Genomic DNA, 26,038 nt, shown 5'->3' with positions numbered 1-26,038 from the left:
GACCGGCGCTTTTTGCTTCTTTTCCGTTTTTTTATTGAAGAACCAAAGCGGAGCGGACAGCGGGGACCCCCCCACCCCCCCCCAAAAAACCGCGACAGCCCCCCGGGGGGGGGGGGGGGGGAGATGTGAGACCCCCCCCAGCCCCACCCCCCCAGAATAAATAAATTAATCAGAGAGGAATTATGGGATGGGGGGGGGGGTGGCCGTCACCCCCCCCCCAAAAGAACGGGACAAATGGGAGGGGGGGCCGCCGGCTTCTTCTCCTGGGGGGGGGGGGCCGTTCTGGGAGGGAGGGGCTTTTTTGGGGGGGGGCCGTCGGGGGGGCAGGGCCGCATGAGGGGGTGGGTTTTTTTTTGGGGGGGGCGGCGATGTTTTCGTGGGGGGGGGCCGCTAACTGTCCGAGCTGCAGCCCTCCCCCTCGCGCAGCTCCCCCTCCTCGGGGATGTCGTGCATCCGTAGGAAATCTGGGGGGGGGGCACAGCGTCAGACCCCCCCTCAATGTGTGCACGGGGGGGGGGGGGGGGGGGGGGGGAGGCACACAGCCCCAAAGTGCAGCAACGGCACCGCCCCCCCCCCCCCCAAAACAGCCCCCCCGACAAAAAGAGACGATCTGACCCCCCCCCGTAACACTGCGCCCCCCCATCCCCCCCCCAAATTGGGGCGGCTCAGCCCCCCCCAAACCACTGAGGGGCAATGCACCCCCCCCCCCCAAAACCCCACGCAGGGGCAATGCGCCCCCCCCCCCAACCCCCACTGAGGGCAATGCGCCCCCCCCCCCCAAAACCCCACTGAGGGGCAATGCACCCCCCCCCCCCAAACCCCCACTGAGGGGCAATGCGCCCCCCCCCCCCAAACCCCCACTGAGGGTAATGCGCCCCCCCCCCCCCAAAACCCCACTGAGGGGCAATGCGCCCCCCCCCCCAAACCCCACTGAGGTTCTATGCGACCCCCCCATAAAGGGCGCTGCTCCCCCCCCCCATTGGGTGCAACGTCCCCCCACGAAGGGCCACTCTGCCCCCCCCCAACCCCCCCATGAAGGGCGCTGTGCCCCCCCCCCAAATTAGGGGCAGTGTCCCCCCCCCAGAAGCCCCCAAATAAAGGCACTGTGCCCCCCCATAACAGACAACTGCCCCCCCCCAATAAAAAACGCTGTGCCCCCCCCCCCCCAGCACCGCCCCAATTAGGGGCAATTAAACCCCCCAAGCCCCAGTAAGGGCATTATGCCCCCCCCCCCCCCCCGGGAGGACCCCACTTATTGGGGGGGGGCTGCACCCACGTATTGGGGGGGGGCTGCACCCAGGTATGGGGGGGGGCTGCACCCATGTATTGGGGGGGGCTGCACCCACGTATGGGGGGGGGCTGCACCCACGTATGGGGGGGGGGCTGCACCCATGTATGGGGGGGGGCTGCACCCATGTATGGGGGGGGGCTGCACCCATGTACGGGGGGGGGGCTGCACCTAGGTATTGGGGGGGCTGCACCCATGTATGGGGGGGGGGGGCTGCACCCATGTATTGGGGGGGGGCTGCACCCACGTATGGGGGGGGGGGCTGCACCCATGTATTGGGGGGGGCTGCACCCAGGTATTGGGGGGGGCTGCACCCATGTATTGGGGGGGGCTGCACCCATGTATGGGGGGGGCTGCACCCATGTATGGGGGGGGGGGCTGCACCCATGTATTGGGGGGGGCTGCACCCACGTATGGGGGGGGGGCTGCACCCATGTATTGGGGGGGGCTGCACCCAGGTATTGGGGGGGGCTGCACCCATGTATGGGGGGGGGGGCTGCACCCATGTATTGGGGGGGGGCTGCACCCAGGTATTGGGGGGGGGGCTGCACCCATGTATGGGGGGGGCTGCACCCAGGTATTGGGGGGGGCTGCACCCAGGTATTGGGGGGGGGCTGCACCCATGTATGGGGGGGCTGCACCCACGTATTGGGGGGGGCTGCACCCAGGTATTGGGGGGGGGGCTGCACCCATGTATGGGGGGGGGCTGCACCCATGTATTGGGGGGGGCTGCACCCATGTATTGGGGGGGGCTGCACCCATGTATGGGGGGGGCTGCACCCAGGTATTGGGGGGGGGCTGCACCCATGTATTGGGGGGGGGGCTGCACCCATGTATTGGGGGGGGCTGCACCCAGGTATTGGGGGGGGGCTGCACCCATGTATGGGGGGGGCTGCACCCATGTATGGGGGGGGCTGCACCCATGTATGGGGGGGGGCTGCACCCAGGTATTGGGGGGGGCTGCACCCATGTATTGGGGGGGCTGCACCCAGGTATTGGGGGGGGGCTGCACCCATGTATGGGGGGGGGCTGCACCCATGTATGGGGGGGGGCTGCACCCAGGTATTGGGGGGGGGGCTGCACCCATGTATGGGGGGGGGCTGCACCCATGTATGGGGGGGGCTGCACCCACCTCGGGGCTGCCGGGGGGGAGCGCTGGCGCTGCTCCAGGAGCTCCTGCATGGCGTCGGCCCCCCCCGGGGGGGCGCTGGGTCCTCGTGGGGCTCCGGGGGGGGCGGGGGGAGGAAGGGGGGATGGCGGCGGAGGCGGGGGGGGGGCTGCCGGGGGGGGAGCTCTGCGGGGTCGTTTGGGGGGGGGGGGGGGTCAGCGACGGGACCCTGTAACACGGCGACCCCCCCAAAGGACCCCCCCCCAAATCCCCCCAAATCCCTTTGGACCCCCGCCTCAATCCCACATCCACGGACTCCCCCCCCTGGACCCCCCCCCAAATCCTCACAGGACCCCCCCACACCCAACCCCCCCATGGACCCCTCCCCATCTCCCCCCCATCAGACCCCCCCACCAAAAACCCCCATCGAACCCCATCACCCCCCATATTCCCTCAAAGCCCCCCCCCACAGCCCCCCCCCAAAAGCCCCCATCAGACCCCCCCACCCCCACCCCCCCATAGGAGCCCCCCCCCAACCCCCATCTCCCCCCCATCAGACCCCCCCAAAAACCCCATAGGAGCCCCCCCCCCCACAACCCCCCCATGCCCTCCCAATCCCCCCCCCACAAACCTCCCCATCTCCCCCCACAGGACCCCCCCAAAAACCCCCATCGACCCCCCACACAACCCTCCCCCATCTCCCCCCCCCCAAAAAAACCCATAGGATCCCCCCCCATCCAACCCACCCACGGACCCCCCAACAACTCCCCCACAGGACCCCCCCTCTCCCCCCCCTCCCGTCTTCCCCCCACCGAACAACCCCCCCACAGGACCCCCCCCATCTCCCCCCTCCCCCCCCGCCTCTCCCTCCCCTCCCCCCCCCAACCCCTTTCCCCCCCACCTGCTCTCCTTGCAGCACAGCGCCCCCTACCGTCGCTCCTCCGCGCCGCCCCGCCGCCCCCTCGGCGTCCCGCAGGCGGCCCCGCAGCGCCGCCGCCTCCTGCGCGCGCTCGTGCAGCTGCCGCCGGCAGCGCTGCAGCTCCTCCTGCAACAGCGCGTGCTGCCGCTGCAGCAGGGAGAGCTGCGCCTCGGGGGGCGGCGGCGGGGGGGGCGACGGGCTTTGGGGGGCGGCGCCGGGGGGCGGCGGGCTGCGGGGGGGGGGCGGCGCCGAGCCGCGAGCCGCGTAGAGCTGCAGCTCCCAGCGCGTGTCCTGCAGCGCCGCCTGAGCCTGCGGCAGTGGGGGGGGGGGGGGAGGGGGGGGATGTGTGGGGCGGAGCCACGGCGCCCCACGGCACACAGCCGCCCCGCAGCGCCCCATAGCGTCCCATAGAGCGCCCCATAGAGCGCCCCATAGAGCGCCCCAGAGCGTCCCCTATAGCGCCCCATATAGCACCCCATAGCGTCCCATAGCGCCCCATATAGCGCCCCAGAGCACCCCATAGCATCCCATAGCACATAGAGCTGCCCCACAGCGCCCCATATAGCGCCCCATAGCGCCCCATATAGCACCCCAGAGCGTCCCATAGCGCCCCATATAGCGCCCCAGAGCACCCCACAGCATCCCATAGCACATAGAGCTGCCCCACAGCGCCCCATAGCGCGCCCCATAGCGCCCCATAGCATCCCATAGCACATAGAGCTGCCCCACAGCGCCCCATATAGCGCCCCATAGCGCCCCATATAGCGCCCCATAGCGCCCCATATAGCGCCCCATATAGCGCCCCATATAGCGCCCCATAGCGCCCCATACCATCCCATAGCACATAGAGCTGCCCCACAGTGCCCCATAGCGCCCCATATAGCGCCCCAGAGCGCCCCATATAGCACCCCAGAGCTCCCCATATAGCACCCCAGAGCGCCCCATATAGCGCCCCACAGCATCCCATATAGTGCCCTATATAGTGCCCCATAGCACAGAGCTGCCCCATACCACCCCATAGCACATAGAGCTGCCCCATAGCGCCCCATAGCACACAGAGCTGCCCCATAGTGCCCCATAGCACATAGAGCTGCCCCATAGCGCCCCATAGCACACAGAGCTGCCCCATAGTGCCCCATAGCACATAGAGCTGCCCCATAGTGCCCCATAGTGCCCCATAGCGCCCTATAGCACATAGAGCTGCCCCATAGCGCCCCATAGCACATAGAGCTGCCCCATAGTGCCCCATAGCGCCCCACAGCACATAGAGCTGCCCCACAGTGCCCCATATAATGCCCCATAGCGTCCCATAACACATAGAACTGCCCCATAGTGCCCCATAGCACTCCATAGTACATAGAGCTGCCCCATAGCGCCCCATAGCGCCCCATATAACGCCTATAGTGTCCCATAACACATAGAGCTGCCCCACAGCACCCCATAGCGCCCCATATAGCACCCCATAGCGCCCCATAGCATCCCATAGCACATAAAGCTGTTCCATAGCGCCCCATATAACGCCCCATAGCATCCCATAACACATAGAGCTGCCCCATAATGCCCCACAGCGCCCCATACAGCGCCCTATATAATGCCCCATAGCACACAGAGCTGCCCAATAGTGCCCCATATAACACCCCATAGCTCCCCATAGCACATAGAGCTGCCCCATAGCGCCCCATAGCACTCCATATAGCACCCCATAGTGCCTCATAGCACATAGAGCTGCTCCATAGCGCCCCATAGCGCCCCATAGCACACAGAGTTGCCCCATAGCGCCCCATAGCACCCCATAGCACATAAAGCTGCCCCATAGCGCCCCACAGCACAGAGCCGCCCCATAGCACCCCACAGCACCCCATAGCCCATAGCATCAGCCCCATGGCACCTCAGAGCATCCCACAGCACCCCACAGTGTCAGCCCCATAGAGCCAGTGCCCCATAACCCACAGTGCCACCCCACGGCGCCCCACAGTGCCACTCCAGAGCGCCCCATAGCGCAGCCTCACCGCACCCTATAGCAGCCCACAGCCCAGTGCCAGCCCTACAGCGCCCCATAGCGCCGCCCATGGCGCCCCATAGCGTCAGCCCCATAACGGCACCCCAAACCCTGACCCCACAGCGCCCCATAGCGTCAGCCCTATAATGGCACCCCATAGCTCCCAGCACCCTATAGCACCGCCCATGGCGCCCCATCGTGTGAGCCCCATAATAGCACCCCACAGAGCCCCATAGGGCCGCCCATGGCGCCCCATATATTGTCAGCCCCATAACAGCACCCCACAGCGCCCCAAACCCTGACCCCACAGCGCCCCATTGCGTCAGCCCCATAACGGCACCCCACAGCGCCCCAAACCCTGACCCCGCAGCGCCCCATTGCGTCAGCCCCATAACGGCACCCCACAGCGCCCCATAGCGCCGCCCCACAGACCTGCAGCTCCAGCAGGAGGCTGTAGAGGTTATTCAGGCGCTGATTCACCTCCTGTGGGGAGAGGGGAGAAAATGAGGCTCTGCCCCACGGCGCCCCACTGTGGGTCCGGCTGCGCCCCACAGCGCCCCATTCTCTCACCTCCTGGGACGCGCGGGGCAGCACCTGGTTGCCGATCCCGTCCTGTAGGGGAAATACAGCATCACCCCACACATCCGGCCCCCACATCCACCCCACACTCCATCCTACCCCACACATGCCCCCCACACATCTAGCCCACAATCCACATCCCCACACATCCACCCCACCCCACACATCCACCCCACACATCCACCCCACACATCCCATCCCACACATCACCCACCCCACACATCCACCCCACACATCCCACCCACACATCCACCCCACCCCACACATCCACCCCACACATCCACCCCACACATCCCATCCACACATCCACCCACCCCACACATCCACCCCACACATCCCACCCACACATCCACCCACACATCCACCCACAAAATCCACCCCACACATCCACCCCACACATCCACCCCACAAATCCCACCCCACACATCCCCCACCCCACACATCCACCCCACACATCCCACCCCACACAACATACACTCCACCCCACACATCCACCCCCCACATCCCCCCACACATCCATCCCACACATCCCACCCCCACAACATCCACCCCACAAATCCCACCCCACACATCCACCCCAACCACACATCCACCCCACACATCCCACCCCACACATCCACCCCACCCCACACATCCACCCCACACATCCACCCCACACATCCACCCCACAAATCCCATCCACCCACACATCCACCCCAACCACCCACCCCACACCATCCCACCCCACACATCCCCACAAATCCCACCCCACACATCCACCCCACCCCATAAATCCTACTCCACACATCCACCCCACACATCTACCACAAATCCCACCCCAACACATCCAAATCCACCCCACACATCCACCCCACACATCCACCTCACCACCCCACACATCACCCCACACATCCACCCCCACACATCCCACCCACAATCCCACCCCACACATCCACCCCCACACATGACCACAAATCCCACCCCACACATCCACCCCACAATCCCACCCCACACCCCCACACATCCACCCACACACCCCACCATAAATCCCACCCCACACCCAATCCCACACATCCCATCCACACCCCATAAATCCCATCCCACACATCCACCCCACAATCCACCCCACACATCCCGCCCCACACATCCCGCCCCACACTCCATTGCACACCCCACGCCGCACACCCACCCCACATCCAATCCCCCACATCCCGCCCCCAAATCCCACCCCCACCCACCCGCTGTCCGAATCCGAATCCGCCCCACACATTTCCACGGCGCCATTCAAACTGTCGGCGTCACCATCTGTGGGGTGAGATGTGGGGGGAGGCTGTGGGGTGATCCGGTGTTTGCCCCACACCGTGCCCCACATTGTGCCCCATGCTGCGCCCCACATTGTGCCCCATGCTGCACCCCACATTGTGCCCCATGCTGTGCCCCACACCGTGCCCCACAGCGCACCCCACACTGTGCCCCAGAGAATGCCGCATGCCGTGCCCCACACCACACCGTGCCCCACAGCGCACCCCACACCGTGCCCCACATTGTGCCCCATGCTGCGCCCCACATTGTGCCCCATGCTGTGCCCCACACTGTGCCCCACAGCGCACCCCACACTGTGCCCCAGAGAATGCCGCATGCCGTGCCCCACACCACACCGTGCCCCACAGCGCACCCCACACCATGCCCCATGCCGTGCCCCACACCCACAGCGATGCCCCACATTGTGCCCCATGCTGTGCCCCACAGCGCACCCCACACCGTGTCTCACAGCACGTCCCATGCTCTCTGTCCCCACACCGTGCCCCCTACGCCCCCCAAACCCCGCGCCCCACGCCGCCCCCCCACTGACTGCTGGCCGTGGGTCCGACGCAGCCGTTGCTGTGGTTGCTGCACTCCCGATCCCGAACCAACGCCGCCTTCAGGGACTCCACTGCGCCACCAGAGACCCGTCAGCCCCACATCCGCCCCACACCCACCTCCGCCCCACACCCATTCCTGCCCCACACCCACCTCTGCCCCACACCCACCTCTGCCCCACACCCACCTCCACCCCACACCCATTCCTGCCCCACACCCACCTCCGCCCCACACCCATTCCTGCCCCACACCCACCTCCGCCCCACACCCACCTCTGCCCCACACCCACCTCCGCCCCACACCCACCTCCGCCCCACACCCATTCCTGCCCCATACCCACCTCTGCCCCACACCCACATCCGCCCCACATCCACCTCTGCCCCACACCCATTCCTGCCCCACACCCACCTCCGCCCCACACCCACCTCTGCCCCACACCCACCTCCGCCCCACACCCACCTCCGCCCCACACCCACCTCCGCCCCACACCCATTCCTGCCCCATACCCACCTCTGCCCCACACCCACCTCCGCCCCACACCCACCTCTGCCCCACACCCACCTCTGCCCCACCCACCTCCGCCCCACACCCATTCCTGCCCCACACCCACCTCTGCCCCACACCCACCTCCACCCCACACCCTCCGCCCCACACCCATTTCTGACCCCCAATCCCGACCCTCCATCCCTGCCCCCCATCTGTGACCCCCCTGACCACCCCAATCCCACCGCCCCACATTCCCCCCCCACCCATTCTATCCCACTTCTGACCCCCACCCCACCCCCCCATTTTCTGACCCCCACCTCACCCCATTTCTGATCCCCATTTTGACCCCCCCACCCCATTTTTGACCCCCACCCCCACCATTTCTGACCCCCACCCCCTTTTCTGACCCCCATTTTTGACACCACCCACCCCATTTCTGCCCCCACTTCTGACCCTCCCCCCCTATTTCCGACCCCCACCCCACCCCCTTTTCTGACCCCCATTTGTGACCCCACCCCCCCTTTTTGACACCCCCCACCCCCATTTCTGCCCCACTCTGCCCACCCACCCCTTTTCTGACCCCCATTTGTGACCCCCACCCCACCCCCATTTCTGACCCGCACCCCCTTTGTGCCCCCCCCCATTTCGCACCCTCCCTGATGGCGCTGAGCAGCAGCGCGGTGCCGCCGCCCCCATTGGGGTCTGCGTGGAGCAGCGCAGTGGGGCTGGGGGCGGCCGTGGGGTCGTCGCCCCCCCCCCTCAGCGCCGCCATGTCCGCAAACAGCGCCAGCTTCTCCTCCAGCAGCGCCGCGATCTGCCGGTCCTGCTGCTGCAGCCGCTCTGAGGGGGCAGAGGTCAGGGGTCAAGGGTCAGAGGGCACGGCCCGAGCAGCGGGGTCGTGGGGATGCGGGGTCACGGGGCTGCTGCTGCGGGCGCTCTATGAGGTCAGAGGTCAGGGGTCACAGGCTGAGCAGCAGCGCTATGGGGTGACCTTGGGGTCAGGGGTCATAAGGTCATGGGGATGCGGGGTCACGGGGCTGCTGCTGCGGGCACTCTATGAGGTCAGAGGTCAGGGGTCACAGAACAGCGGCGCTATGGGGTGAGCTTGGGGTCAGGGGTCATAAGGTCACAGGGTGAGGGGTCACAGGGCTGCTGCTGCGGGCGCTCTATGAGGTCAGAGGTCAGGGGTCACAGGGTGAGCAGCAGCGCTATGGGGTGACCTTGGGGTCAGGGGTCATAAGGTCGTGAGGATGCGGGGTCATGGGGCTGCTGCTGCGGGCGCTGTAAGAGGTCAGAGGTCAGAGGTCAGGGGTCACAGGGTGAGCAGCGGCGCTATGGGGTGAGCTTGGGGTCAGGGGTCATAAGGTCACAGGGTGAGCGGCACAGGGCCGCTGCTGCGGGTGCTCTATGAGGTCAGAGGTCAGGGGTCACGGGGTGAGCAGTGGCGCTATGGGGTGACCTTGGGGTCAGGGGTCATAAGGTCATGGGGATGCGGGGTCACAGGGCTGCTGCTGTGGGTGCTCTATGAGGTCAGAGGTCAGAGGTCAGAGGGCGAGCAGTGGCGCTATGGGGTGACCTTGGGGTCAGGGGTCATAAGGTTGTGGGGACGTGGGGTCACGGGGCTGCTGCTGTGGGCGCTCTATGAGGTCAGAGGTCAGGGGTCACAGGCTGAGCAGCAGCGCTATGGGGTGAGCTTGGGGTCAAGGGTCATAAGGTCATGGGGATGCGGGGCCACGAGGCTGCTGCTGCGGGCGCTCTATGAGGCCAGAGGTCAGGGGTCACAGGGTGAGCAGCGGCGCTATGGGGTGAGCTTGGGGTCAGGGGTCATAAGGTCACAGGGTGAGCGGCACAGGGCCGCTGCTGGCACTCTAAGAGGTCAGAGGCCAGGGGTCATGGGGTCACAGAGTGAGCGGCGGGGTCATGGGGTCATAAGGTCATGGGGTGAGGGGCACAGGGCCACTACTGTGGGTGCTCTAAAAGGTCAGAGGTCAGAGGTCACGGGGTGAGCAGCGGCGCTATGGGGTGAGCTTGGGGTCAGGGGTCATAAGGTCGTGGGGATGTGGGGTCACGGGGCTGCTGCCGCGGGTGCTGTAAGAGGTCAGAGGTCAGGGGTCACGGGATGAGCAGCGGGGCTATGGGGTGAGCTGTGGGGTCAGGGGTCATAAGGTCACGAGGTCACGAGGTCATGGGGTCGGGGGCACCCACCCTTCAGTTTGCGCAGCGATGCCTCCACCTCCGTCTCAATCAGCGGGAAATCCTGCCGGCTGGGGCACCTGGGGAACCGCGTCAGCGCCCCATAGCGCCCCCCAGCCCCATAACACCCCATAGCGCCCCCCAGCGCCCCCCAGCCCCATAACACCCCATAGCGCCCCCCAGCGTCCCCCAGCCCCATAACACCCCATAGCGCCCCCCAGCGCCCCCCAGCACCATAACACCCCATAGCGCCCCCCAGCGTCCCCCAGCCCCATAACACCCCATAGCGCCCCCCCAGCGTCCACCAGCCCCATAACACCCCATAGCGCCCCCCAGCGTCCCCCAGCCCCATAACACCCCATAGCGCCCCCCAGCGTCCCCCAGCCCCATAACACCCCATAGCGCCCCCCAGCGTCCCCCAGCCCCATAACACCCCATAGCGCCCCCCAGCGTCCCCCAGCCCCATAACACCCCATAGCGCCCCCCAGCGCCCCCCAGCACCATAACACCCCATAGCGCCCCCCAGCGTCCCCCAGCCCCATAACACCCCATAGCGCCCCCCAGCGTCCCCCAGCCCCATAACACCCCATAGCCCCCCAGCCCCATAACACCCCATAGCGCCCCCCAGCGTCCCCCAGCCCCATAACACCCCATAGCGCCCCCAGCACCATAACACCCCATAGCACCCCCCAGCGCCCCATAGCGCCCCACAGGGCCCCACAGCACCCCATAGAGCCCCACAACGCCCCACAGTGCCCCACAGCACGCCACAGTACCCCATAGCACCCCTAAGTGCCCCATAGCGCCCCAACCTCATAGCACCGCAGATCCCACCCTGCAGTGCCCCACAGCTCATGCCCTCGCCTACCTCCCAGCCCCACAGCGCACCCCCAATTCTCTTCCCAGCCCCACAGCTCTCCCCACAGCCCCACATCACCCCCCAGCACCTCCCAGCTCAGCCCCAGCCTCACAGCTCAGCCTCAGCCCCACAGCTCAGCCCCCAGCACCTCCCAGCTCAGCCCCCAGCCCCACAGCTCAGCCCCAGCCCCACAGCTCAGCCCCCAGCACCGCCCAGCTCAGCCCCCAGCCCCACAGCTCCGCCCCCAGCCCCACAGCTCAGCCCCAGTATCTCCCAGCTCAGCCCCAGCTCCACATCATTCCCCAGCCCCACAGCTCAGCCCCCAGCCCCACAGCTCAGCCCCCAGCACCTCCCAGCTCAGCCCCAGCCCCACATCACTCCCCAGCCCCACAGCTCAGCCCCAGTCCCACAGCTCAGCCCCAGTCCCACAGCTCAGCCCCCAGCCCCACAGCTCAGCCCCCAGCCCCACAGCTCAGCCCCCAGCACCTCCCTGCTCAGCTCCAGCCCCACAGCTCAGCCCCCAGCCCCACAGCTCAGCCCCCAGCCCCACAGCTCCGCCCCCAGCCCCACAGCTCAGCCCCCAGCACCTCCCAGCTCAGCCCCCAGCCCCACAGCTCAGCCCCCAGCCCCACAGCTCCGCCCCCAGCATCTCCCAGCTCAGCCCCCAACCCCACAGCTCAGCCCCCAGCACCTCCCAGCTCGCTCCCCAGCCCCATCACCCCCCAGCCCCACAGCTCAGCCCCAGCCCCACAGCTCAGCCCCCCGCACCTCCCAGCTCAGCCCCAGCCCCACAGCTCAGCCCCCAGCCCCACAGCTCCACCCCCAGCCCCACAGCTCAGCCCCCAGCACCTCCCAGCTCAGCTCCAGCCCACAGCTCAGCCCCCAGCCCCACAGCTCCGCCCCCAGCCCCACAGCTCAGCCCCCAGCACCTCCCAGCTCAGCCCCCAGCCCCACAGCTCAGCCCCCAGCCCCACAGCTCCGCCCCCAGCATCTCCCAGCTCAGCCCCCAACCCCACAGCTCAGCCCCCAGCACCTCCCAGCTCGCTCCCCAGCCCCATCACCCCCCAGCCCCACAGCTCAGCCCCAGCCCCACAGCTCAGCCCCCAGCACCTCCCAGCTCAGCCCCAGCCCCACATCACTCCCCAGCCCCACAGCTCACCCCCCAGCCCCACAGCTCAGCCCCCAGCACCTCCCAGCTCATCCCCAGCCCCACAGCTCAGCCCCCAGCCCCCTGCCCAACCTCCCAGCTCGCTCCCCACCCCCAGCTCACCCCCTCCCCCCAGCCCCCCCAGCCCCCGCCCCACTCACTGGCTGACAGCCTGCTGGATGAGGCGCATCCAAAGCGTCCGCTCGTCTCGGGAGGCGGCGTGCAGCTCGTACATCTCGGGGGGAGCAGCGCTGAGCAGGAACAGCCCCTTCTCCTGGTTGGCCACGTCCCTCACGATCAGCTCGTGCAGGGAAATCACCGCCGGCTTGTCCTGGGGGGCACAGCGCCGGGGGTCGGCGGGGGGAAGGGGGTGGGGGATACGGGGTTGGGTGTGGGGTTGGGGGTGGGAGATGGGGGGGTGGGATTGGGGGGGGGATAAATGGGGGGTGGGGCGGCGGAGAGGGTGTGTGTGGGGCAGGGGTTGGGGGCGTGGAGGGGTGGGTGTGGGGAGGGGGATGGGAGAATGTGTGGGGTTGGGGTGGGGGGTGGAAAGGGTCTGGGGGGTGGAGATGGGGGGTGGGAAATTGGAGTGTGGGGCTGTGGGGTGAGGGTATGTGGGGCTGGGTGGGGTAACGGGGTGTGAGATGGAGCTGCAGGGCTGTGGGGTGGGGGGTGGAAAGGGTCTGGGGGGGGTGAGATGGGTGTGGGGTTGGGGGGTGGGAGATGGGGGTGTGGGATTGGGGGGGGGATAAATGGGGGGTGGGGGCAGCGGAGAGGGTGTGTATGGGGCAGGGGTTGGGGGGTGTGGAGGGGGTGGGTGTGGGAAGAGAATGGGAGAATGTGTGGGGAAACGGGGTGCGAGATGGAGCTGCAGGGCTGTGGGGTGGGGGGTGGAAAGGGTCTGGGGGGGTGAGATGGGTGTGGGGTTGGGGGTGGGAAATGGGGGTGTGGGGCTGTGGGTGAGCGCATGTGGGGCTGGGTGGAGTAATGGGGTGTGAGATGGAGCTGCAGGGCTGTGGGGTGGGGGGTGAAAAGGGTCTGGGGGGTGAGATGGGTGTGGGGTTGGGGGGTGGGAGATGGGAGTGTGGGATTGGGGGGGCGATAAATGGGGGGTGGGGCGGCGGAGAGGGTGTGTATGGGGCAGGGGTTGGGGGGCGTGGAGGGGTGGGTGTGGGGAGGGGGATGGGAGAATGTGTGGGGTAACGGGGTGCGAAATGGAGCTGCAGGGGTGTGGGGTGGGGGGTGGAAAGGGTCTGGGGGGGTGAGGTGAGATGGGTGTGGGGTTGGGGGGTGGGAGATGGGGGTGTGGGATTGGGGGGGGGATAAATGGGGGGTGGGGCAGCGGAGAGGGTGTGTATGGGGCAGGGCTTGGGGGGATGTGGGGTTTGGGGGTGGGAGCGGAGATGTGGGGTGTGGGGGTGGGGCTGGGGGGTGGAGTACGGGGTTGGGGGGTGTGGAGGGGGTGGGTGTGGGGAAGAGAATGGGAGAATGTGTGGGGAAACGGGGTGCGAGATGGAGCTGCAGGGCTGTGGGGTGGGGGGTGGAAAGGGTCTGGGGGGGTGAGATGGGTGTGGGGTTGGGGGGTGGGAAATGGGAGTGTGGGGCTGTGGGGTGAGGGTATGTGGGGCTGGGTGGGGTAACGGGGTGTGAGATGGAGCTGCAGGGCTGTGGGGTGGGGGGTGGAAAGGGTCTGGGGGGGGTGAGATGGGTGTGGGGTTGGGGGGTGGGAAATGGGGAGGTGGGATTGGGGGGGGGGATAAATGAGGGGTGGGGCGGCGGAGAGGGTGTGTATGGGGCAGGGGTTGGGGGGCGTGGAGGGGTGAGTGTGGGAGGGGATTAGGAGAATGCGTGGGGTAACGGGGTGCGAAATGGAGCTGCAGGGCTGTGGGGTGGGGGGTGGAAAGGGTCTGGGGGGGGTGAGATGGGTGTGGGATTGGGGGGGGATAAATGGGGGGTGGGGCAGCGGAGAGGGTGTGTATGGGGCAGGGTGGGGTAACGGGGTGCGAAATGGAGCTGCAGGGCTGTGGGGTGGGGGGTGGAAAGGGTCTGGGGGGTGAGATGGGTGTGGGGTTGGGGGGGGATAAATGGGGGTGTGGGCTGTGGGGTGAGGGTATGTGGGGCTGGGTGGGGTAACGGGGTGTGAGATGGAGCTGTAGGGCTGTGGGGTGGGGGGTGAAAAGGGTCTGGGGGGGTGAGATGGGTGTGGGGTTGGGGGGTGGGAGATGGGGGTGTGGGATTGGGGGGGGGATAAATGGGGGGTGGGCGGCGGAGAGGGTGTGTATGGGGCAGGGGTTGGGGGATGTGGGGTTTAGGGGTGGGAGCGGAGATGTGGGGGCGTGAGGTGGGGTTGGGGGGTGGAGTACGGGGTTGGGGGGTGTGGAGGGGTGGGTGTGGGGAGGGGTTGGGAGAATGTGTGGGGTAACGGGGTGCGAGATGGAGCTGCAGGCTGTGGGGTGGGGGGTGGAAAGGGTCTGGGGGGGATGAGATGGGTGCGGGGTTGGGGGGTGGGAAATGGGAGTGTGGGGCTGTGGGGTGAGCGCATGTGGGGCTGGGTGGGGTAACGGGGTGTGAGATGGAGCTGCAGGGCTGTGGGGTGGGGGGTGGAAAGGGTCTGGGGGGGGTGAGATGGGTGTGGGGTTGGGGGGTGGGAGACGGGGGGTGGGATTGGGGGGTGTGGGGGAGAGTGGGGGGATGTGGGGGACGTGGGGTGGTGTGGGGCGGCATGGGGAAGTGTGAGGGGATGTGAAGCTGTGTGGGGTGGTGTGGGGGATGTGGGGCGGTGTGGGGGGCTGTGGGGTGGTGTGGGGTGGTGTGGGGTGGTGTGGGGGGATGTGGGGCGGTGTGGGGTGGATGTGGGGGGATGTGGGTTGACGTGGGGTGGTGTGGGGTGGTGTGGGGGGATGTGGGGCGGTGTGGGGGGATGTGGGGCAGTGTGGGGCGGTTTGGGGGTTGTGGGGCGGTGTGGGGTGGATGTGGGGCGATGTGGGGCTGACCGTGGTGGGGAAGGAGAGCTTCTGGTCCTTCTCCTGCAGGAACACGATGACGTCCGTCATCAGCAGCAGCAGCACGTCTGGGGCAGGACAGCTGTCAGCGCATTGCGGCCCGCCCCATAGGGACACCCCATAGGGACGCCCCCATAGGGACACCCCCATAGGGACCCCCCCATAGGGACCCCCCCATAGGGACACCCCATAGGAACCCCCCCCCCATAGGGACCCCCGCCCCATAGGGACACCCCATAGGGACCCCCCCATAGGGACACCCCATAGGGACCCCCCCATAGGGACCCCCGCCCCATAGGGACCCCCACCCCATAGGGACCCCCGCCCCATAGGGACCCACCCCATAGGGACCCCCGCATAGGGATCCCTGCCCCATATGGACCCCCGCCCCATAGGGACCCCCCCATAGGGACCCCCCCATAGGGACCCCCGCCCCATAGGGACACCCCATTGGGACCCCCCCATAGGGACCCCTGCCCCATAGGGGCACCCCATAGGGACCCCCCCATAGGGACACCCCATTGGGACCCCCCCATAGGGACCCACCCCATAGGGACACCCCATAGGGATCCCCGCCCCATAGGGACCCCCCCATAGGGACCCCCGCCCCATAGGGACTGCCCCATAGGGGCACCCCATTGGGACCCCCCCATAGGAACCCCTGCCCCATAGGGGCACCCCATAGGGACCCCCCCATAGGGACACCCCATAGGGACCCCCCCATAGGGATCCCTGCCCCATAGGGACCCCCCCATAGGGACCCCCGCCCCATAGGGACACCCCCATAGGGACCCCCCCATAGAGACCCCCGCCCATAGGGACCCACCCCATAGGGACCCCGCCCCATAGGGACCCGCCCCACAGGAGCCCCCCCATAGGGACCCGCCCCATAGGGACCCCGCCCATAGAGATCCATAGAGCCCTCTGCCCCATAGAGCCCCATACAGACCCCACCCCATACAGACTCCGCCCCATAGAGCCTTCTGCCCCATAGAGCCCCCCGCCCCATAGAGACCTCCACTCCATAGAGCCCCACACCCCATAGAGCTGCCCAGCCCATAGAACACCATAGAGCCCCATAGAGCCCCATAGAGCCCCCCGCCCCATAGAGCCCCATAGAGTCCCGCCCCATAGAGCCCCCTGCCCCATAGAGCCCTATAGAGCCCCCCACCCCATAGAGCCCCATAGAGCCCCCTGCCCCATAGAGCCCTATAGAGCCCCCCACCCCATAGAGCCCCATAGAGCCCCCTGCCCCATAGAGCCCTATAGAGCCTCCCGCCCCATAGAGCCCCTTGCCCCATAAAGCCCCATAGAGCCCCCCACCCCATAGAGCCCTATAGAGCCCCCCACCCCATAGAGCCCTATAGAGCCTCCCACCCCATAGAGCCCCACAGAGCCCACGAACGCCCCCACTCCCACCCCGCGACCCCTTCACCCCCAACCCCCAGACGCCCCCTACGATCCTCCCGTGACCTCTCAACCTTTGACCCCGTGACCCCGCCCCACGTGACCCCGCCCTCCCACCTTTGAAGCGCCCCGCCGCGGTTTTCCACAGGACGCAGCCGCTGTGCAGCAACTTCCGGCGCAGGAGTTCGTCCCGCCCGAAGGTGGCGCAGGCGCTTCCGCCGTCGTTTCCGCTTCCGGGCCGGCCGTCCGCGCGCAGCTGCAGTTTGGCGCGGCCGTCCACGCGGCGGTACACGTCGTACAGGCGCATGCGCAGTTCGTACTCGCGCACCTCGGCGTTGATGGCGGAGATGAGGTCCTTCACCAGCGCCAGGGCGCGGCCCAACTCCGCCGCCTCCGCCTCGTCCTCTGCCGACAGGAGTGGGGGGCGCCCCATAAGCACCGCCCCACAACCACCGCCCCATAGCACACAAACACCCCATAGCGCACAGCCGCCCCACAGTGCACAGCTGTCCCACAGCGCACAGCCGCCCCATAGCGCAGCACTGCCCCATAGCACACAGCCACCCCATAGCAAACAGCCGCCCATAGCGCACAGCCGCCCCATAGCGTAGCACTGCCCCACAGCGCACAGCCACCCCATAGCAAACAGCCGCCCCATAGTGCACAGCCGCCCCATAGCACACAGCCGCCCCATAGCGCACAGCCGCCCCATAGCAAACAGCCACCCCATAGCACACAGCCGCCCCATAGTGCAGCACTGCCCCATAGCGCGTAGCCGCCCCATAGCACACAGCCGCCCCATAGTGCACAGCTGCCCCACAGCACACAGCCCCCCACAGCACACAGCTGCCCCATAGTGCACAGCTGCCCCACATAACACAGCCGCCCCACAGCACACAGCCGCCCCACAGCGCACAGCTACCCCACATCACACAGCCACCCCATAGCGCACAGCCGCCCCACAGCACACAGCCACCCATAGCGCACAGCTGCCCCATAGCGCACAGCCGCCCCATAGTGCAGCACTGCCCCATAGCGCACAGCCACCCACAGCACACAGCCGCCCCATAGTGCAGCACTGCCCCACAGCACACAGCCACCCCATAGCAAACAGCCGCCCCATAGCACACAGCCGCCCCATAGCACACAGCCGCCCCACAGCACACAGCCGCCCCATAGCGCACAGCGCCCCATAGCACACAGCCGCCCCATAGTGCAGCACTGCCCCATAGCACACAGCCACCCATAGCGCACAGCTGCCCCATAGCGCACAGCCGCCCCATAGTGCAGCACTGCCCCATGGCGCACAGCTGCCCCACAGCACACAGCCACCCACAGCACACAGCCGCCCCATAGCGCACAGCCGCCCCATAGTGCAGCACTGCCCCATAGCGCACAGCCTCCCCACAGCGCAGCAGCGCCCCCCAGGGCCCACCTCGGGAGTTGCGCAGGATGCGCTCGATGAGCACGGGGTATTTGGTGATGCGCTGCGTGACCAGCAGGATGCACTCCGGAACGCCGTGCCGCCGCAGCAGCGGGGAGCGAGCCATGGGCTGGGGGACAGCAGGATGGTGTGGGGATGGGGTGGGGGATGGGGAGGCTGGGGGGTGGGGGCACTGGGGGGGGGATGAGGGGTGGGGGTGGGGAACGTGGGGGGGGGGGGGCTGGGATGGGGGGTGGGGAACGGGCTGCGGGGCTGGGGGGGGGGGGCTGGGGCAGGCGCTGGGGGGGGGATGAGGGATGGGGGTGGGGGGGATGGGGGTGGGAAGGGGAACGGGCTGCAGGGGGGGCTTGGGGGGGGGGGATGGGGGTGGGGAGGTGGGGATGGGATAGGGGGATGGGGGTGGGGGGGGATGGGGGGAGGGGGCTACGGGTGGGGCTGGACATGGGGGGGGGGAATGAGGTGGGGGGGGATAGGGGGGGGGGGCTGCGGGCTGGGGAGGGACGGGGGCCGGCACTGTGGGGGGCATGGGGAGGGTGTGGACAGGGGGGTGGGGGTGGGGGTGGGATGGGGGCAAGGGGGGTGGGAGTAAGGGGGGCTGAGGGTGGGGGGGATGGGTAGGGGGCTATGGGGGCTTAGGGGGGGGTGGGGAATGGGTGATGGGGGGGATAGGGGGTGGGGGGAGGGGTGGGATGGGGGAAAGTGGGGGGAGGGTGGTTAAGGGGGCTGAGGGGTGGAAGCAGGTGGAGCATGGGAATGGGATGGGGCAGTATGGGGGCGAGGTGGGGAAATGGGGCATGGAGCTGTGGGGGCGGGGGGTTATGGGGGAATGGGGGCTGAGGGGGGATTATGGGGGAGGGGTATGGGGAACGTTGGGGAGACGGGGTTATGGGGAACAGCTGGGGGGATGGAGCACGGTGATGCAGGGGGAATGGGGCTGTGGGGGAACGGAGCTGTGGGGAAACTGATGGCGAACGGGCTGTGGGGGAACAGGGTTATGGGGGAACGGGGTTATGGGGGAACGGGGTTATGGGGGAACGGGGTTATGGGAGAACGGGGTTATGGGGAACGGGGTTATGGGGGAATGGGGCTGTGGGGGAACGGGGTTATGGGGGAACGGGGTTATGGGGAACGGGGCTATGGGGGAAGGGTTATGGGGAACGGGGTTATGGGGAACGGGGTTATGGCGGAACGGGGCTGTGGGGGAACGGGGTTATGGGGGAACGGGGCTTGGGGCGGGGTTGTGGGGGAACTGGGGTTATGGGAGAATGGGGTTATGGGGGAACGGGGTTATGGGGGAATGGGGTTGTGGGGGAATGGGGTTGTGGGGAACGGGGTTATGGGGAACGGGGTTATGGGGGAACGGGGTTATGGGAGAATGGGGTTGTGGGAGAACGGGGTTATGGGGGAACGGGGTTATGGGGGAACGGGGTTATGGGAGAATGGGGTTGTGGGGGAACGGGGTTATGGGGGAATGGGGTTGTGGGGGAATGGGGCTGTGGGGGAACGGGGTTATGGGGGAACGGGGCTGTGGGGGAACGGGGTTATGGCGGAATGGGGCTGTGGGGGAATGGGGTTATGGGGAAACAGGCTATAGGGGAACGGGGACAGAGCTGTGGGGCACGGAGGCTGGCAGCCGCTCCCCCCCGCCGCTCCGCCCCCCACGTCCCCCCGCCCCCCAGGCCCCCCTACCCGCACGAAGGCCTGCAGCCGTTTGTCCCGCGCCAGCAGCTCCTTGTACTCGCGCAGCGCCGCGCTGTGTTTGCTGCAGAACTCGGCGTAGCATTTGCGCAGCTGCTCCGCGCTCTGCCCCGAGAACTGCGACGGGTGGGGAAGTGGGGGGAAGTGGGGGGAAGTGGTGGGGAAGTGGTGGGAAGTGATGGGGAAGCGAGGGGAAGTGGTGGGGAAGCGATGGGGAAGTGATGGGGAAGTGGTGGGGAAGTGGTGGGGAAGTGATGGGGAAGTGGTGGGGAAGCGGTGGGGAAGTGATGGGGAAGTGATGGGGAAGTGGTGGGGAAGTGGTGGGGAAGTGGTGGGGAAGCGGTGGGGAAGCGATGGGGAAGTGGTGGGGAAGTGATGGGGAAGTGGTGGGGAAGCGGTGGGGAAGCGGTGGGGAAGCGATGGGGAAGTGGTGGGGAAGTGGTGGGGAAGTGGTGGGGAAGCGATGGGGAAGCAGTGGGGAAGCAATGGGGAAGTGATGGGGAAGCGATGGGGAAGTGATGAGGAAGCGATAGGGAAGCAGTGGGGAAGCAGTGGGGAAGTGGTGGGGAAGTGATGGGGAAGCGATAGGGAAGCAGTGGGGAAGCATGGGGAAGTGGTGGGGAAGTGATGGGGAAGCGATAGGGAAGCGATGGGGAAGCGGTGGGGAAGTGGTGGGGAAGTGGTGGGGAAGTGATGGGGAAGCGGTGGGGAAGCGATGGGGAAACAAATGGGGAAATGAATGGGAAATGATGGGGACCACCCCACACACCTGGCTGACCAGGACCCCCCCCATACCTGACAGGACCCCCCACATACCTGACCAGAACCCCCCATACCTGACAGGACCCCCCATACCTGGCTGACCAGGACCCCCCATACCTGACCAGGACCCCCCCCATACCTGACCAGAGACCCCCCATACCTGACAGGACCCCCCATACCTGACCAGGACCCCCATATCTGACCAGGACTCTGACGACCCATACCTGACCAGGACCCCCCATACCTGGCTGACCAGGACCCCAACATCTGACCAGGACCCCCCATACCTGACCAGGACCCCCCACACCTGACCAGGACCCCCCATACCTGACAGGACCCCCCCATACCTGACCAGGACCCCCCATACCTGACAGGACCCCCATACCTGACAGGACCCCCCATACCTGACCAGGACCCCCCATACCTGACAGGACCCCCATATCTGACCAGGACCCCCCATACCTGACCAGGACCCCCCCATACCTGACAGGACCCCCCATACCTGGCTGACCAGACCCCCCATACCTGACCAGGACCCCCCACACCTGACAGGACCCCCCATACCTGGCTGACCAGGACGTCCCCGAGGCGCTGGATGACGAAGTTTTTGCTGCTGCCCCCCACGAGGGAGAGGCGGCGGCGCTGCAGGAGCTGCGCCAGGAAGCGCTGGTGCAGGGCGCTCAGCTCATCCACGCAGGGGAAGACGGCGTTGACGGCGCCGGGCTGCAGCTGCAGCTCCTCCAGCATGGCGCGCCGCAGCACGCTGCCCATGATCTTCAGCGTGCGCACGTGGTGCAGCTCCGTCTGCATCAGCTCTGGGGGGGGACGGGGGTCACGGCATGGACCCCCCCCCGCCCCACGGCGCCGCGCACGGCCGGAGCCCCACGTCCCCATCCTACACGTCCCCGCAACCCCAGCTCTGCGCCCCCACCCCACACCTCCCACCCGTCCCCAAATCCCCATCGGTGTCCCCACACCTCCTACCTGTCCCCGTCTGTGTCCCCACCCCACACCTCCCACCTGTCCCCATCTGCGTCCCCACCCCACACCTCCCACCCGTCCCCAAATCCCCATCGGTGTCCCCACCCCACACCTCCCACCTGTCCCTGTCTGTGTCCCCACCCCACACCTCCCACCTGTCCCCGTCTGTGTCCCCACCCCCCACCTCTCCCCCGTCCCCAAATCCCCATCGGTGTCCCCACCCCACACCTCCCACCTGTCCCCATCTGTGTCCCCACCCCACACCTCCCACCCGTCCCCATCTGTGTCCCCACCCCACACCTCCCACCTGTCCCCAAATCCCCATCGGTGTCCCCACACCTCCCACCCGTACCCGTCTGTGTCCCCACCCCACACCTCCCACCCGTCCCCATGCTCCCATCTGTGTCCCCACCCCACACCTCCCACCTGTCCCCAAATCCTCCCCATCTGTGTCCCCACCCCACACCTCCCACCTGTCCCCATCTGTGTCCCCACCCCCACACGTGCCACCTGTCCCCATCTCTCTCCCCAGTCACGTCCCTTTTCCCCACCCCGGATTTCCCACCAACCCCCACGTCCCCATCTCTGTGTCCCCCCCCACCTGGCCGACCCACCCATATCCCCCCACCCCCCACCCCGTGTCCCCATCCCCCATCTCTGACCCGTCCCCACATCCCTGTTTCTGTCCCCAGCTCTGCATCCTCACCCCTTGCGTCCCGCCTGTCCCCATGTCCCGCACTGACCCACCCCCATCCCCACACCCCCATCCCACCCCTGTCCCCACCCCCCCATGTCCCCATCCCCATCCCCACCCCCCCATCCCGTCCCCACACCCCCATCCCGCCCAGTCCCATGTCTTTCTGTCCCCGTCCCCATCCCCACACCCCCATCCCACCCCTGTCCCCACCCCCCCGTGTCCCCATCCCCATCCCCACACCCCCATTCCGTCCCCATCCCCACACCCCCATCCCACCCCTGTCCCCACCACCCCGTGTCCCCATCCCCATCCCCACCCCCCCCATCCCGTCCCTGTCCCCATCCCCACACCCCCATCCCATCCCCGTCCCCATCCCCACACCCCCATCCCACCCCTGTCCCCACCCCCCCGTGTCCCCATCCCCATCCCCACCCCCCCATCCCATCCCCATCCCCATCCCCACCCCCCCATCCCATCCCCATCCCCATCCCCACACCCCCATTCCGTCCCCATCCCCACACCCCCATCCCACCCCTGTCCCCACCACCCCGTGTCCCCGTCCCCATCCCCACCCCCCCATCCCACCCCTGTCCCCACCCCGCCGTGTCCCCATCCCCTCCCCACCCCCCCCATCCCATCCCCATCCCCACCCCCCCAGTCCCGTGTCTTTCTGTCCCCGTCCCCATCCCCACACCCCCATCCCACCCCTGTCCCCACCACCCCATGTCCCCATCCCCATCCCCACCCCCCCATCCCATCCCCATCCCCATCCCCACACCCCCATCCCACCCCAGTCCCGTGTCTTTCTGTCCCTGTCCCCATCCCCACGCCCCCATCCCACCCCAGTCCCCACCACCCCGTGTCCCCATCCCATCCCCACCCCCCCATCCCGTCCCCATCCCCACACCCCCAACCCACCCCAGTCCCGTGTCTTTCTGTCCCCATCCCCATCCCCACACCCCCATCCCACCCCGTCCCCACCCCCCCGTGTCCCCATCCCCACCCCCCCACCCCCCCATCCCATCCCCATCCCCATCCCCATCCCCACCCCCCCATCCCGTCCCCACACCCCGTCCCCCCGTCCCACCATAGATGACGTCCTGCCGCTTCATGACGTCGGCGCGCTGCAGCTGCAGGAAGGCTCCGTCCACCGCCAGGCTCCACGAGTCGGCCGCGAAGTCGCGCTCGTCCGCCTCCAGCTCAGCCAGCAGCTGCTGCACCACCGCGTCGGGGCCTGCAGATGTGGTCCCGTGTCACCGTGTCCCCACGTCCCCGTGTCACCGTGTCCCCACATCCCCGTGTCACCGTGTCCCCACGTCCCCGTGTCACCGTGTCCCCACATCCCCGTGTCACCGTGTCCCCACGTCCCTGTGTCACCGTGTCCCCACATCCCTGTGTCACTGTGTCCCCACGTCCCCATATCACCGTGTCCCCACATCCCTGTGTCACCGTGTTCCCACGTCCCCATGTCACCGTGTCCCCACATCCCCGTGTCCCCAGTCCCCATCCCCCTGTCCCACATCCCTCTGTCCCCACGTCCCTGCGTCCTCGTGTCCCCACATCCCACATCCCCATGTCCTCATGTCCCCAATCCCCCTCCCCATGGCCCCATTTCCCACATCCCCCTGTCCCCCTGTCCCCCTGTCCCGTCCCCACATCCCCCTGTCCCACATCCCCCTGTCCCCACATCCCCATGTCCCCACATCCCCCTGTCCCACATCCCCATGTCCCCACATCCCGTCCCCACGCCCCCACGTCCCCCTGTCCCCACATCCCCATGTCCCCCTGTCCCCACGCCCCCCATCCCCGTCCCCACATCCCCCTGTCCCCACATCCCCATAACCCACATCCTCCTGTCCCACATCCCTATGTCCCCACATCCCTGTGTCCCCCCGTCCCCATGCCTCACACCCCATCCCCCCATTCCCCCATCCCCATCTCCCCACATCCCCATCTCCCCACATCCTCACGTCCCCACATCCTCACATCCCCCTCTACCCAAATCCCTGCGTCCCCACATCCCCACGCCCCCAGGTCCCACTGTCCCGTGTCCCCAGTCCCCCGTGTCCCCAATCCCCCGTGTCCCCACCCCCGCGTCCCCACCTTCATCGATGAGGGACTCCACAGACAGCGTGCGGTTCCTCACATTCAGGGAGTCGGTGGACTGGGACAGAATGCGGCGAATCCCCAGCGCCGATTCGTCATTGAACGTCCTGGGGGGGGGGGGGACACACAGCAGTGGTGGTGGTGGCTGGGGGTGTCCACCCACAAGGACACCCCAGGGACACCCTTGGGGACACTTTTAGGGACACCCTAGGGACACCTTTAGGGACAGACACCCCTAGGGACACTTTTAGGGACACCCCAGGGACACCCCAGGGACACCCTCAGGGAAACCTTTAGGGACACCATCGGGACACCCTAGGGACACCTTTAGGGACACCCCAGGGACACCCAAGAGACACTTTTAGGGACACCTTTAGGGACACCCCCAGGACATCCTAGGGACACCTTTAGGGACACCCCCCAGGGACACCCTAAGGACACCTCCCAGCGCCCCCCCCCAGGGACACCCCTAGGGACACCTTTAGGGACACCCCAGGAACACCCCAAGGACATCCCTAGGGACACCTTCAGGGACACCTTTAGGGACACCCCCAAAGAACACCCCCAGAACACCCTAGGGACACCTTTAGGGTCACTCCCCAGGGACACCCACCAAGGACACCTTTAGGGGCACCCCCAGGGACATCACAGGGACACCCCTAGGGACACCTTTAGGGTCACCCCCAAAGAACACCCCCAGGACATCCCAGGGACACCTTTAGGGTCACCCCCCAGGGACACCCACCAAGGACACCCCTAGGGACACCTTTAGGGACACCCTCCAGGGACACCCTAGGGACACCCTAGAGACACCTTTAGGGACACCCCCCAGGGACACCTTTAGGGACACCCCAGGGACACCTTTAGGGACACCCCCAGGGACACCACAGGGACACCCCTAGGGACACCTTTAGGGACACCCCCAAAGAACACCCCCAGGACATCCTAGGGACACCTTTAGGGTCACTCCCCAGGGACACCCACCAAGGACACCCTAGGGACACCTTTAGGGACACCCACCAAGGACACCCCTAGGGACACCTTTAGGGACACCCTCCAGGGACACCCTAGGGACACCCTAGAGACACCTTTAGGGACACCTTTAGGGACACCCCCCAGGGACACCTTTAGGGACACCCCAGAACATCCTAGGGACACTTTTAGGGACACCTCCAGGGACATCACAGGGACACCCCTAGGGACACCCCCAAAGAACACCCCCAGGACATCCTAGGGACACCTTTAGGGACACCCCCAGGGACACCACAGGGACACCCCTAGGGACAGCTTCAGGGACACCTTTAGGGACACCCCAGGACATCCTAGGGACACCTTTAGGGACACCCCCAGGGACACCACAGGGACACCCCTAGGGACAGCTTCAGGGACACCTTTAGGGACACCCCCAGGGACACCACAGGGACACCCCTAGGGACACCTTTAGGGACACCTTTAGGGACACCTCCAGGGACACCTCCAGGGACACCCCCAAAGAACACCCCCAGGACATCCTAGGACACCTTT

General features: G+C 67.2%; 1 protein-coding gene across 1 annotated transcript in view; it reads right to left on the bottom strand.

Moving 5' to 3' along the window:
- Nucleotides 1-390: 390 nt before the first annotated feature.
- ARHGEF2 (Rho/Rac guanine nucleotide exchange factor 2) overlaps nucleotides 391-26,038 on the bottom strand; it is a 54,243-nt gene continuing 28,595 nt past the window's right edge. The window contains exons 6-22 of the mRNA XM_085209554.1: nucleotides 24,512-24,621; nucleotides 23,496-23,642; nucleotides 21,295-21,545; nucleotides 19,960-20,085; nucleotides 18,262-18,379; nucleotides 16,944-17,231; nucleotides 15,411-15,487; nucleotides 12,579-12,748; nucleotides 10,424-10,491; nucleotides 8,870-9,058; nucleotides 7,725-7,805; nucleotides 7,111-7,177; nucleotides 5,885-6,014; nucleotides 5,747-5,797; nucleotides 3,298-3,624; nucleotides 2,417-2,582; nucleotides 391-464 (exon numbers count right to left, since the gene is read on the bottom strand). Of these exons, the coding sequence (XP_085065680.1) occupies nucleotides 391-464; nucleotides 2,417-2,582; nucleotides 3,298-3,624; nucleotides 5,747-5,797; nucleotides 5,885-6,014; nucleotides 7,111-7,177; nucleotides 7,725-7,805; nucleotides 8,870-9,058; nucleotides 10,424-10,491; nucleotides 12,579-12,748; nucleotides 15,411-15,487; nucleotides 16,944-17,231; nucleotides 18,262-18,379; nucleotides 19,960-20,085; nucleotides 21,295-21,545; nucleotides 23,496-23,642; nucleotides 24,512-24,621 (2,440 nt within the window). The remainder of the gene's footprint in view (nucleotides 465-2,416; nucleotides 2,583-3,297; nucleotides 3,625-5,746; nucleotides 5,798-5,884; nucleotides 6,015-7,110; nucleotides 7,178-7,724; nucleotides 7,806-8,869; nucleotides 9,059-10,423; nucleotides 10,492-12,578; nucleotides 12,749-15,410; nucleotides 15,488-16,943; nucleotides 17,232-18,261; nucleotides 18,380-19,959; nucleotides 20,086-21,294; nucleotides 21,546-23,495; nucleotides 23,643-24,511; nucleotides 24,622-26,038) is intronic.

This window comes from Meleagris gallopavo, chromosome 27, assembly GCF_905368555.1.
Source record: "Meleagris gallopavo chromosome 27, MGAL_WU_HG_1.1, whole genome shotgun sequence".
NCBI lineage: Eukaryota > Metazoa > Chordata > Aves > Galliformes > Phasianidae > Meleagris > Meleagris gallopavo.
Note: the sequence above shows the minus strand (reverse complement) of the source record. Positions and strands in the feature narration are given on the sequence as shown.